This window comes from Aythya marila, assembly GCF_965140915.1.
Source record: "Aythya marila genome assembly, chromosome: 11".
Taxonomy (NCBI): Eukaryota; Metazoa; Chordata; class Aves; order Anseriformes; family Anatidae; genus Aythya; species Aythya marila.
This window is the reverse complement of record NC_139052.1, coordinates 7018468-7033205: the sequence shown is the minus strand read 5'-3', so window position 1 is coordinate 7033205 and position 14738 is coordinate 7018468. Positions and strand designations below refer to the sequence as shown.

The following is a 14738-nucleotide window of genomic DNA, read 5'->3' as shown; positions in this document are numbered from 1 at the left end:
TTCAGGCTGTCACTTCATCAGTATGATAGACGATGAAAAATAACCAAGAAAATAATACTTCATAGTCCACATCTAAGTGATTTAAATACTGGCAGGTAATTGTTGTGCTGTATTTCACCTGTGTTTTTTAGGCTGTTGGCAGATAATTTGAGGTTAGTATTTACCTCACTGGTGGATGAACACATGGGCTTTCTAAACACTCTTAGCTCTTCCAAAGTTATGTATTACCAGAAACACGGAGTTCTGAAGTAGAAATAATTAACTTCTGTTATGCATGTGCAATTTCGAGCCTTCGGATTATTTAATTGTTATTGTTGACCTATAAAAACTGGTGATCCCCAGTCACGACCAAATGTGAGTGAAGAAGAATCTAGTTTGGCTGATGGTTTGGGCTCAAAGGATTGTAGCAAATGGGGTCATGTCAGGCTGGCAACCAGATGCTCTTGGGGTTCCCCAGGGCTCCATTTTAGGTCCAGTTCTCTTCAAGGTTTATGTAAGTGGTCTGGACACAGGACATGAATGCACTTTAAGTAGGTTTGCAGATGACCCTAAACTAGGAAGATTCTATATGAGTAATGGGGCTACCCTGGATATATCTACCATCTGGGGGATGAGAGCTTGGAGAGCAGCACCACAGAAAGGAATGTAGAGGTTTTGGTTCATGTTAAGTTGAGTATGAGTCAACAGAGTGACCTGGCAGCCAAAAGGGACAGTCATTTCCTGGGGTACATCAAGCACAGCATTGCTAGCTGGTCAAGGGAAGTGATTGTCCCTCTCTGCTCTGTGGTGGTGTGGCCTCACCTACAGTAATGCATAGAGTTTTGGCTGTAATAAGATTAGAAGAATGTAAAACTACTAGAGAGCATGCAAAGGAGGGCAGCAAAGATGGTTGAAGGTCTAGAGAGGAAGGCATATGAGGAGCAGCTGAGGTCACTTGGTTTGTTCAGCCCAGAGAGGAGGAGACTGAGGGAAGGCTTCATGGCTGCCTGCAGCTCCCTCACGAGGGGAGTGGAGAGGCAGGCGCTGAGCTCTTCTCTTTGGTGACAGCAAAAGGACCTGAGGGAAGGGCATGGAGCTGCATCAGGAGAGGTTCAGGCTGGGCGTTAGGAAAAAGCTCTTCAGTGAGAGGGTGGTCAAGCACTGGAACAAGCTCTCCAAGGAGCAGTTTATGGCACCAAGCCCACAAGAGTTCCAAATAGTTTGGACAATGTTTTCGGGTAGATGGTTTGATTTTTAAGTGCTCCTGCGGAATGTGTGACTTTTGTAGAGCTTTTTAGTATGCAAACTATAGATAATCAATTTCCATGGGCTGTTTTCAAGATAAAATGATTGTAATGCAGTTCAGAGCAGTAGTAGTTGAATTCTGTGGTTACTGGTTTCTGGCACGTAATTAAAAATATCGTTTTTCTCCTGTTTCTTTTAAAGGGGCTAAAAAGGAAGGTGCAGCTGGATTCTTTAAAGGAATTGGAAAGGGGCTTGTAGGAGTGGTAGCCCGCCCAACAGGTGGCATTGTAGATATGGCAAGCAGTACCTTCCAGGGAATTCAAAGGTAAAACGTCAAGAGGAAGTTTTGAAGAATTCTCCATATGTCATAAACTAGGTGATTAAATGGTCCAGTAGGGACAGAAATTTGTTGAAGATGATTTGCAGTAGGATTATATAGGACTGAGAGTTACCTAACAGCTGATAATGAATGTATTTTATGATAATCTCTGGAAATTGTTGATTCAGAATACGTCGTGTGGTGTCACAGTTCACATAAACAGTAACTAGCCCATTGTATCCTTTCGCTACCATCCCTTATGAAAACATAATTAAAGGATCACGTTTAAACCTTATTTCTGAGGTAATTTGTCTACTGCACAATTCAAATGTTTAAATGTCATTTAAACTTACTGTAAAAAATCGACCATCGAAATTCTGGGAGAAAATTTGCCCATTTGAAACTCAGTTAACAGTAACGGTAAAGCTCAAATATGTAGTAAGCTTATGAGAATATTGCTCCATTGTCTCTGGCAGGGTGGCAGAGTCAACAGAAGAAGTATCTAATCTCCGCCCTCCACGTCTCATTCACGAAGATGGCATTATCCGGCCATACAACAGGGTGGAAGCGGAGGGTTATGATTTATTTGAGGTATGACTTACATTATAGTTTAAGTACTCTAATCTACAGGTTTCCTTAAAATATTATAGAAATTAGGGAGAAAAAAAAGCTGCTCTGAAGGGAGATGGGATTAAGAATGCTTTGAAATACGTGGAAGCATTAAGAAAAATGCATTTGACACTCAAGTCAAACGTTATGCTTGAAAAAAACAATCTAGTACCACTAAGTCTTCTTCATAAACTAAGCAACTATTAAATAGGATGAATAGAGCTTGAATTAATTGGCATGTAATGGAATTATTGAAATTCCTGTGGTGTTTTGGGTGGTATCAGCAGTTCAAACAACTGCATGAGTTCTCAAAGTGCCACCTTTTGGTATTTATTATATTGTTCTTAGTGCTAATGTGTCATAGCTACAGGTATTATGTAAATGTACTAGCCTGCTTCCACGTCTGGATGTGGATAAAACATGGATGTTGAATAACTGTTGGTTTTAAGTCCTAAGTAATCAGAATCCAGTTGAATTGCATTTCAACTTTCGCTTTCTTAAAAACTGAAAATGTTTATCTTTTTCTAAGGAGTTAAAGTAACATTACTTTCCTCGTTAATGATTTTAAAACTAAAACTTGCGTAATTTCTGCTTCCTTCTTGATTTTTTAATACTTATTTCCCAGTCTATTTCTAATACTTCTCTTCTTTCTCTTTTTTTCCTGGCATACGCAGCAAGAACTGGAATAAAGGAGTAAACATTTTCCATGTTTCCTCTTGATTTCCTTTATGGTCTTTTATCTGTCTTAATTATTTAGATTAAGGGCATGATTGCATTTAACATGTCCGCGCCCTACCATTCATGTCTTTTCTGTGTAGCAGATAGTGTTTCATGTTGTCCTGGCTAGAAAACAAAAAAAAAGAAACTTAATATCTAAGGTAAGATTAGATAAGTGAGAAAGATGAGAGAGAGGTTGTTTTTTCTCTTTTATATCTGTTGCATACTTAGCTCTTTATGAATGTCAGATACTGAAGGCTCTTGGGGAAAAATCATGGTAGGGTAGATGTTGAGTTCATTCATTTGTTAGCATTCTCTTTCTCTTAAACCTAGGGCTGTGAATGAAGGGAGAGAGCAATGTTTTCATATGTGCACTAAATTTACAGTAGTGATACGGAATAGAATTTTCTTCTGTGAAAATGTTTGCTTAGAAATTCAAGATTTTATGGAAATGTTTCCATAAGGATTCTAACAAAACTTTTCTTTTTTCTTTCTGTAAAAAACTTTTCTTTCTTCCATAGCCCTGCCACTTAAACATTTAATGAACCCTTATGACTTCAAGTAAACACCACTCCTACTTCTATTTGAAATTTTATCAGTTAAAAAAATTATATCCAGCTCAGTTGACTGCTTTCATTCACAGAATCTTAGGGCATTTCTGTTTAACATACTTACATGTCAAATGTGAACATGAATATTTATTATACCATTAACATTAATTTATATTAAAACATATTTCTAAATCAAGTGATGCCATAAATTTAATTTCTAACACAACAACTCAGAAATAACAAACTACGCTGACCAAGTTGTCTTGGGAGCCAATTAATTGCTTATCATACACAAAACAAAACTTCAAGCAGAAACATCTCTGCTGCTAATGCCTTTCTAGAATTTACTGTTCAATAGTTCTTTTTCATTTAAAGTAGTTTAAAAAATGTAGGAAAATTATCTTACCTATTTAAGTGAAATCATCAGTGTCATATAATGAACAAAACCAAATTGCTTCATGTAATGAGAATTTTTTGTTTCTAACTTCTATTATTCTTAGATCTTGCTTAGGGATATTTTTCAGTAATGCTGCACTTCCTGAGTGGTTGCGCTGTATTTTTTCTGTCTATCGAAAAGGAAAATGTGGTACAATTAGCACTGCAAATTGGATATTACGCATTTCCTGCACATCTAATATTTGCATTTTTCTTAGGCATAAATTATATCAGTAGTATAGTTACTTCTTTTCGGAAGACAACTTTCTGAAAACAGCTTTTATTTTTAACCAATTTTGATTTTTATACTACAGCTTAGTGTTGGGAAGTTTTTGTTTTCTAATATAATTTCAAAACAAGATGGACAGTGTCTTACAGGAATAAGATAATTTACGAGAAGGATAATTTATACACACTTGGAAATTTAATTGTCAGTAAGTCAATTTATAGATGCTAGTTCTGTATATTTTTGATTCCAGTTTTGACCCAACATTACATGTTGTTTGACCATAATTCCCACTCTCATCTCCCATATCATCAGTATGCCACCCCTCTATCCCTGTAAAATAAGCTAAATAATAAAATTCATAATAAGAATTATTTAGAAATGGAGAATTTTAACATATAAACCAGTCTGGATTCTTAATTCCTGTATTCTCTTGCATGCAAAGCTTCTGGATGCTTGCTGTCAGCCATACAAATACTGACCTTAAGATGATTTTCCTGCCTAAGCAGTTAAAATCATTTCAAATACCATTCTTACCACCCCTAAGTACTTCTGTGTTTTATCTTGATTATGTGTCATCTCTGATTTGGCCAGTGACTTCTACCTTATTAAATTGAGTAATCAGTTGAAATTCATCTGAGAAAGCTCTGCTTCTAGCCTGCTGCTTTAGCCATACTAATAGCTCAACTCAGGTCCATTTACAGTTGGTCATTTCTATCAAATTAAAGGTTACTTTCCCTTGGAGATAAAAATGTTGTTTCAATATCCCTTCTTTTCCAACCACCTTGCTTTTATAGTTATACATAGTTAAATTCATGGCTTTTCCATGGGGAAAATGAACTAAACTTCTTTAAAGTGCTGTAGTATTCTCATCAAAATAAAAGCTTCTTGTGAAGATGCCTAAATTTTAACAACGTTCTCAGATCATGAAGTGATTTGCATCAAGTGCCCCAACCCCTTTTTACAAAACACACTGCCATAGCACACTGAATTTGTATCAGGAGTATTGATGCAGCTCTGACAACTACTGCATTGCTTAGGCAGAGAGCTTCATGGAAATTCTTACTTTAATAAAGTATTATGTATAAAATTTAAAAGTACTAGCAGGATGGTTTCTGAAGTTACAAAACCAGGCTTCATCAACAAAGCTTGGAGTTTAAATAGAGGAATAAGCTTATGAATAAATCTCTATTTAAATATGCGGTTATTTCTCACTTCTTGCTTATCCAACAAAAAGATTCAGAATATGGGTTTCAACCTTTGAATTGCAGTCTTGATGGTGATGTTTTTTGTATTTCTTTATTTGTATTTATTTATATACCTGCATCGACTATGCTTTGGTTATAAAATGTGAGTTGATATTCTTTTATTCATATACTGCCGTCTTTCTGTGATTTGAAGAGATGCAAAGACTTTGAGATAAGCAGTCTTTTGTGGCATTTTTCCCTTTCATGTTTGTTTTACAGTATCAGAAACTTTTAAGATAGTCAGAAAGTGATATTTTTTCATAGAAGATGGGGACTCTATATTTTAGGTTGTTGGAAATTTCTGAATTAAAATGATTTTTAAAGTATCACATCCCTGGGGATGAAATCCAGGAAAACATTGTGCTGCTGATTTAATCTATAGAACATGAATCCACCTTTGAGCTTAAAGGTGTTTTTGGGGTTCTGTTGCAATGTATGATGATGCTTTAAAGCATTTGTTAAACTTTTAAATATACAAAAATAAAATGCAAATATAAGTAAATGTTGAAGCTTCTTTAATTGATTTTGATGTAAATTGGATTGACATAAGGTCCTTCCGTTTTGGTTACTTGATCTATATAGAGTTTTGAGCTTGCATGGTTGACCATAGATAAATGTAGAGTCAAGTCATAGATTCAGCTATGGAAATTAAGAAGGAAATTAGTATTATTTTTTTTTTACAGGGAATAACTAAAAATATACTGATTTTATTTTCTCCTTCCTCCTTCATTTCAAGTATGTTCTCACGAGTTTGTCAGAAACAACTTGAGTAAAGTTGTTTCTTACTTTTATACAGTGGCTGAATTCCCCAATAACAGAAGTAATCTGAAAACCGAAGGTCATTTTTACTTTGAAGATCATTGGGCCAATTTTGGGTCCTCCAGTTACAAACAGTTGATGGGATATTGTAAACCTGATGACATGTTCTAGAAAATACTGTTCTTCAGTTAAATAGCATATACAGAGTAAAAAATCAGAAAATACTTAGTGAAAAATTGTTGAAGAACCTAAAAATATCTGGGAAGCACTTAATTGTTTTGTTTGGAAGCTTTTTTTAACCTCTGTTCATGGTTTATCATTTGCTATAGTTGACTAACAGAAAGAGAGGATGAGTAGCTTGATTTACACTTTCATATTACTTTCCTTACATACTTGAGATATCAAATAAGTATGTCTTTTCAATGCTTTAGAAGCATGACCTTTGAGGTGCATTGAGTGTAACTTGGTTGTTTATTTCTATAAGCCTGGGCCATGTGTTGTATTCTCAAAAGATATTGTCACAGGATGTTCACTCTTGATTCAAGTCTGCAGCATAGGATATACTAAATAAATAAGAATTACTAAACAATTAGCACAAAGAGAAAATTCAAGCTAGGTGAATAGCCTAATGACACTGCAATGTCATGTTCTCCCTTTTGAGGGGAAGGGAGCAGACCTTTCACTGACTCAGCTTCAGGAGTGAGAACATTGTGATAGCCTTCTTTTGAAGAACCAGTTCAACTAGGTGACATTTAGAAAGGCTTTTGAATGGAAAGCACCACTTTGACTTCTGTTTTTGCAGTCTAATGTTTTCATTTTCTGTTCCAGAAATTGCACATCAGAAAGCTGGAAAAAGAGACCTACCGATACCACTGTGCACTTCCAAGAGGCAGAAGGGCAAACCTTATTGTTACAAATAGGTATTTAGCTTTGAAGGCCTCCTAAGGGCTTGTCTTCATTTCAGCTTCAGGCTCAGTCATCTGGCTAGTCTAAAGTGGTAGCTGTTGTCTGCATATTTACTTTCCTTATTGGTTTTCTTCATTTTATAATTTGCTTCCTTTATGGAAAATGTAAGATGATGATCAATGATGTTGATACAAGATGCTAGTTCAGGAAGCAATTTTAGTTGACTCTGAGGTCAGTGACCATTTCATAATAGTGGAGGGAAATACTCCTTTTTCTGTTTCTGTTGTTTCAAATTAGCTTGTGTTAAGTGTCTGTAGTCAAAACTATGTTTTTCTAATGCATGTTTACAGTCTCCTTAGTTAAAGGATACTTTAAGTGGAGTCTTAGCTTTTCTTTTTCAAGTATGAACATAAATATTAAACCCATCGGGCAGTATTTAGAATGTAAGTTATTACTAGTCTTGGATGCAGTTTGAGGACTCAAAACTGTGTAAATACATTTAGATAACAAAGAGGATCCCATAGTTTCTTCTCCATATCCCTGATGTCACCAATTTCTCCCCCTTGCCTGAATGTATGAGGTGGGCTAACCCATAATGAGACTCTGAGAGACATTCCACTTAAATTTGTTTTGTAACAACTAGCACACTTCATAATTCATGCTGCAGCAGAACAGGGTTTTTAAGATAAGTAGTCATGTCTTTTTATAATTTTATGGTGGTTTAGTTTTTTGCAGCTTCAGCTAAATGTGCACTTCTGTTCTTATCCCAGTTGGGATAAGGGACATGTTTAAAAGTTCTAGTTGAATTCCATTCAAAACTGCCCCTTGTTTTGGTCTAGTGTGACAGCTAACATTGGAGTTTTGAAATGTTAGAGGGATTGCTAATTAGCAAATGTAACAGGTAACTAGGACTGCCAGGCGATCCATTTCTACTTTGCACTTGTTTGAATATATAGCTAGTATTCAGTTTGCTGAGGCTTGCATTGTGGAAGAGATTTGTATTAACTGATGACCCTCTAGTATCCATTTCTAGTAAAATGTTTGGATTTGGAGAGATGGGTGAGTTTTAATTTAACTTGCCCTGTGCATACCGTGTGATAACATGGATCACTATGAGTCCTAAGGACAAAGTTATCATCTCAGAGTGTATATTAAAGAAATACTGTTCTACTGCTACTGAATTGGTAGTTTTGATCCACATAGGAAATGCCTTCTTGAGCATATTTCTGGTTTTCATTTCATTTTCTGGCAAAGTTCTAATCCCAGGAAGAAACTGTGTATTGACTTTTGTTTTCTTCTGAACAGGAGAGTGATATATGTAAAGGAGGTTGAAATTTTAGGTCACTTAACTACCGAGTGGGATTACTTACTTGAAGACTTTGCATGCTGTCCCACCTATGAAGGAAGTGTTTTAAAAATAACTGTTCTGGTAAGAAAAGCTTTTATTTATTTATTTATTTCATTTAACACTACTTATTTAGTGATCCAAAGATGCTTTGAATTTGCCTAAGGGTTCTAACTGCAGACGTTGGAGCTATGAGATAGGAGTTGCTCTGTATTTTTTAGAACTATGGATGGGTTGGACAGAGACCACGTGGAAATCTAAACTGAAGTTGACATTCAAGCCATTTAAGTATCAGGTTCTGCAATCTTGTTTTGTGAGTCACCTGAACTACATTTTTGTTCCCTTCTGCAACAGGATCAAAGGATGTTCCACAGGAAGGACAGTGGAGGTCATGAATGTGTAAAGGCAATTCAACTTCAAGATGTATCTACAGCAAGGGTATATTCTTTCTTCTGTTTTCTTTCTCCTTATGATATCATTAGTAATTGTTGAAACTCAACATGTCTAAAAAAACAGTAACATTCACAGACTAGTTACAGAATAGTGTGCTATGCCTGGGGACTGTTTACTTTGTTGTTGAAAATGAGATTGACCAGGAGAACGAGATAAAATAATCTGAAGCATTCAAGAGAGTAAATATGATGATAAGGTTAAAGCTGGCATCATCTTATGCTTTGTATAATATAACTCATTAACAGAAAATAGTTCAAATAATAAATGAGCTAGGTGAAGTTCATTCTAGTCTCTAGGAGTCAACATACCTCTGAATTATGCCACCTCCTCATTATTTCAAGATGACTGAATTAACCCAGCAAGTGTGCCTCTGTGTGAAATGAATGACAGACTCCTTCCCCCTTCTCACTCTCTGCCCATTTTCTACTGTTTATTTCCAAATGTTTGCTCATGTTGATGCTGGAGAGGTTGATTTTTGAGTGTTTTTATTTTATGTATGGCTGGGTTTCCTAGCTAACTCACACAAGCTAAACTAACAGTTTGCATAAATTCCATGGTACTTAAGCAGCTGAAAAATCTGCCTGGGTAACTGTGTATCTTGTAGCTTTGTGTCAGATTATAAGAGATGATGAATTCTTCCCAATCCCCACAGTGGAGTAAAATACTTTCACAACATCTTGCAAGCACATGTGAAATGGTAGCTTGAGTAAATGGCAACTCAAAACTAGAATATGCCCAAATTCCTCCTATGAAATTGATCAAGTCATATAAAAGAACCAGTTAGACGGGGGACAAAAAAGTTGCTATCATATGAAGGCACTTCTTTACATACTGGAACAGTGTGTATAACTATTAATTCACCATCACCTGTCTAAAGCGATTTTTTTAGCCTTCTCTTTTGGCATATGTTCCAAACTGTGCAGTTGGTTCGCTAGTATAAATCCTTTCAACACAAACAGCAACTACAAAAACGTGGGCAACACCAGAGAAATAAATTACTTCTTTCTGTTTCGTTCTCTTTTTAAATTTTTTACTGTTTACCTACATATTTCTTTGCTGTTATGCTGGCTTGGATGTGTTAATAAATTTCTGTCTTCAAGTGCAACACTGGTGCTTAACTTTTGTGGCTTTCAGTTGCACGAGTCTTTACTCTTAATTTTGCATCTCCCTTCTTTGCATAGATCCCACTTAGAAAACTCTCCGAATCTGACAGGAAGCCACAAAAAAGTGTGCTTCACAGATAATTATCACTTCTTTTAAGGCTTCTGTGAAGCTCTTAGTGACAGAAACATGAAACAAATGTCTGGAAGATGATCTGTAGCTTCCTAGTTCTTTCTGTCCTCTATAAAAATAACATAGGTTTTGTTTGCTTGTTTTTTAGTCTTCTGAATCTTCTCCCAGTCTCCATGAGTTATCAGCAATCCATAAACGTTTGAAATGCTTCAAGTGTACTCTGATGCATGTTGCCGGTCCATCCAGCTTAATTTAATAATCTTCTCATATTCATAGTTACATAAATCAGTTTGTTCTACTGAAATCAGGAGCAAAACTGCCCTCACAAGCATTTCCAACACTTAAGCTTTCTCCTAATGCTGGAGTTATTTAGGTAAAATGAGGATGACAATCCAAACTACTTGCCCCCTCCCGCCCCCGAGGCATTTATACGTGGCAGTGACATTAATTTTCTTGGACTGGAGTTATATCAGAACGTTAATATTATGGATATGTCATATGCATAACCTAAGTCTGATGTTAGGTAGTTGTGAAATGGATTTTCCTAACAGTTGGACCAGTTTGTTTGGGTTGTCACACTGCTTTGTTCAGTTGTTTCTAATTGTATCCTTATTATTTGCTTCTCTTCTAATTTATCCTTCAGTGGATTGCAACTATCTATCTAGTTTATTGTGAGCACTTCTCGTTGTAAATGTTTACAAAAGCACAGGCATTTATGTCTTCCTTTAAGTATCACGAATGATTGTGTTACGTTTACAGATAATGATAATGAAAACCTGTTGGTTGGTTGGCCTGAACGTAGTTCTTCTCATAGCCCTATCACCTCAGACTGAAACTTTTAGGTGTGGGTTCTCACTACTTTTGTATCCATTTTTAGAACAGAAAATACTGCTAAATTTGATCTGATATTAACTTTTTTTTTTTTCAAAATACCCTTGTTCTCTTGGTATTTAAATTTTCAGTAGAAACAATATATAATGAAAGGAACAGAGGATGAAACATGCTGGTTAGGACATCTACTACACTGGGATATATACTTGGTCAGTATGTATCTATTTGAGAGGCCTTTGGTTCTACTTATATTTATTGATTCAAGTATATTCATTTGAGATGCCTTTGATACTATTTATTTGAGAGGCCTTGGAAATTAAGCGAAGAGAGAGAGAACACATCCTTTTGTTGTTGTTAACAAATATCACATCTAATGCAAAATGGCTATTTAAATGTTAACTGATATTTTACATTGCTTTTATGTTAGTAGTACAGGTTGTAGTTCCTGTTTTTTGGGCTAGTATAGTGCTGGACCTTTAAATGCCCTGACTTTGAAAGCCTTTAAAGTGTATAGTATTGGAAAAAGCACTTGCTTATCTGTTTAAGATCGCAGCCCTTGCATTGCGGTGCTTCCTGAGGAAGGTTTATCTAGCTAAGTGTGAATAAAATCATTAATGTGACTACTTGAAAAATCTGAGCAGATTGACAACATCACTGAAGCTTTTTCTATGTTGAATATTATGTAGGTCAGTCAGAAGCTGTATATTTAACTTAAGGCGCATAAATTAGCCAATGCGTGTGTAGGTTTTGCTGTAGGTGGCAAACTTTAATCTTTGTACTTTCAATATATTGTTTTACAGAGCATTTGTTCTGCCATTGTGGAAGCCCAGGCAACAAGAAAACAACAGAAGCTGGTGAAGCAAGCATCACTGCAGTTGAAGAAACCACAAACTCTGTCTTGATAATAACTGGATTTATCGGGTTTGACCTTTGGTATGCAATCTTATGCCTAAAATTGATTAAAAGCAACATGGAAACGTTTTACAGAAACTAAAGCTAAAATATCTGAGGTCTTCCTTTGACATTAACAGCCATAAACACTTTATTTTAAGAACCTATGTGTCTTGCCAAAACTGTGGATTTAATTAACCTAAAATAAGCATGAAAGCCTAAAAATTACAACTTTTAGCTAATGTTTTCCTACTCTAAAACTACCTTTTCTGCACTTTTTAATATCAGGATAAAAAAAAATTACATAATTTGCACTCTAAGGTTAAGGTTTACAAACAGGTTGTAGTAATTGTTGTTCTAGCATTTTGCTAACTAAAGTGCTTATGTTAGTGACTGATTGAAACAAAAACTTCTATTTTAAGCAGCATTCTGTTTAAATTAAGAAAGTGTATACAATTTAGCTACTCTAAGTTGTTCTGTGTCTGTTCACAATCCTAAAAATAGTGCACTGGAGTAACATAAAAATGACTAATGAATGAAATAGGTGTGTGGGGATGCTTACTTTGGAATGTTGTCATTTACACTGTAAATGAAAATCTGCACTTTAAAAATGGAGAATATTGTTTATCTGTCTTGAGCATGTATATGATTTTGGTTATATCACTGTAGCTTAAAGACCTTCCCATGGAGGAACAGTACACTCTTGTACTGTGAGAATGTTGTGTGCCAAAAGCTTAAATCAAAATAGTTTGCAATATTTTAGTGTACAGCTATTTCACTGGAAAAGTGCCATCTAATTAAGCTAAAATATGCTTCCAATGTATTATTTTGTGTTGCAGTTTTTCTTTCTGAAGACCCTTAAAATACAGTTTAATAAGATACTTAAACATATTCAAAACATTCCCTGTATATACTATGGTATGAGTAATCCTATGAACTTAATTGAGACAAATTCTGTAACACAAGGCTTATGCACAAGTAACTGGGTCAGGGACTATATGAGCAAATCAAATGAGTTTTAGTTCAGTGAACAGTAAACTAACAACGCTTGCTGTCAGTCTTTGGCTCTCAAGTAGAGAAAATACTCTTACGTGTGCTAACTCACCAATTTGTTCTTTCCATCTTACTTCACTTGGAAACCATCAATGAATGATTTTTGTATTTTATTATTATTTCATTTCATAGTAGATAATAGTTAAAGATATGAACTCAGAGTAAAACTGGTAATATTCTTGCATAGACCTATTCTGTAAGTATAACTATCATGAGAGCTAGGTCTGGATTTTTGAACTTCGTCCATAGTTAAGGGCTGTTGGATTCTATAAATGTGTACCGAACTTGTACCTTTTCATTAGATATCTTTTGGAGAGCATCTGCAGCTGTGATTTTATTGCACCTGTATGCACAGGGTTATTAATCCTGTTCAGTCCAATGGGAATAAACATGGTACAACCTTTTGTCTGTAATATCACCTATATTCTAGAAAGCTCTGCTTAAACATTGAGATTAGCAGCCTAGGTTGTATGTATTTCAAGCCTTGTGTTAAAAAGTATATATATTGACAATAAATTTTTATATGCAATTATTTGTGCAATGGCTTTAATGATTTTGCTTTTGAAATACATTCTGTTCTCTTGGTTTCTGTGTGTCAATGTCATGATATGGGGAAAAAATGGAATATTAGTGTACCTCATGAGCTATCTGCAGCCCTCTGCTTCCTTCAGTTTGGTGTCTGGCATTTAAGGGATGGTTCTGTATGTATTGTCTTTTAATCCTAGCTGAAGGTAGATTCCAATTCTATGTATCTTTGTGTTTACCTTGTGCCATTTTTGAGATGGAGAATTGAAGCTTAAAACAGTTTTGATGACACATTCCTGACTACAGTTTTCTGCTTGCTTCAGTTATGTACTTCATTTCTATTTGTAAACCTTCTGGTTTGAGTTCTCAAGAGTAGATACTTTTTCTCACTGTATTTCACTGTAGGTACAGTGAAATAGCTTTCCTTTCTGTTTAAAGCAGTTTTAAGAAGCAGTAGGGTTTTAAAGAAGAACTTTTGATTTTGAAATGCTTGCCTTTGCAGTTCGCGTTGCTGAATTTGAAGTAGATGTCACTAGGACTTCCAGGTGAGGTAGTGAATGACCTTCTGTATCACTTGGACCAAGCACTCTGGAGGACATGAGAGATCACTTGCTTCACAAGAAATTGCATGTCTTGTTTAAATGAAGATAGCTGTTTGGGTCTAGTACGTTTCCAATGCTTGTCCTGTGCTTTCCTCAGTCTTCTATTTAGCGTGTCCTTCCCTCTTTTGCTCTGTTGTTTCATATAGCCTTTTGCATTGCTGTGTTCTTTACAGCCCTTGGCTGTACCTAGGTTTTGTTGTCTGATGTTGTCAGCTTTTTTTTTTGTCCTGCTCCCTTTCTGTCCTTTTTCTGAAACTTCCCATCTTGTTAAAGTGCTGGCTGAAGGAATTAGGGCTGAGGAGAGTCTCTTGACTCATATATCTAAGGATATAAGCATAAAAACAGTGAATGAATTAAATGTTGTTTGGATGATCTGTAGGAACGAGGCATTGCTAGGGTAAAGAATCTTTAGTGATGAATTTTCAACTAATTGCTGCAGTGCCAAATGAGTTTTTTGGAAAATTTAGGCACACCCTTGCAGTGTTGCAACAAATTTATTTCCCATCCCTTGCAAATGTTATGCTTTTATGAAGTTCTAGATTTTCAGTACTACTGAACACCAGTGGGCCAAACTGTTGAGATCTTTATAGACCTTTAATTACAGTGAGCTCCTGGAGGCTTTTGCTATCTCAAAACTCTGGATCCCTGCTTTGCTTCAATTGCTCTCTGGCTTTTTGGATGACCGTAGGTTTCTCTGGCTCTTCAAAAACATTTCTTTCCACAACTTGTATGGCTATTCTGTCCTTGGAGCTGTTTTTTTCAGTCTGTTGCTTGAGATGTAGCCTTCTTACTGCAACTACCTCATTCTTTTC

At 35.7% G+C, this 14738-nt stretch overlaps 1 protein-coding gene across 1 annotated transcript in view; it reads left to right on the top strand.

The window, feature by feature from the left end:
• The window catches only part of VPS13C (vacuolar protein sorting 13 homolog C), a 90272-nt gene extending 76936 nt beyond the window's left edge, over window positions 1-13336 (top strand). Inside the window, exons 78-83 of the mRNA XM_082769364.1 lie at window positions 1426-1549; window positions 2020-2134; window positions 6916-7007; window positions 8299-8422; window positions 8693-8776; window positions 11656-13336. Of these exons, the coding sequence (XP_082625490.1) occupies window positions 1426-1549; window positions 2020-2134; window positions 6916-7007; window positions 8299-8422; window positions 8693-8776; window positions 11656-11757 (641 nt within the window). The 3' untranslated portion in view covers window positions 11758-13336. The remainder of the gene's footprint in view (window positions 1-1425; window positions 1550-2019; window positions 2135-6915; window positions 7008-8298; window positions 8423-8692; window positions 8777-11655) is intronic.
• Window positions 13337-14738: the final 1402 nt, after the last annotated feature.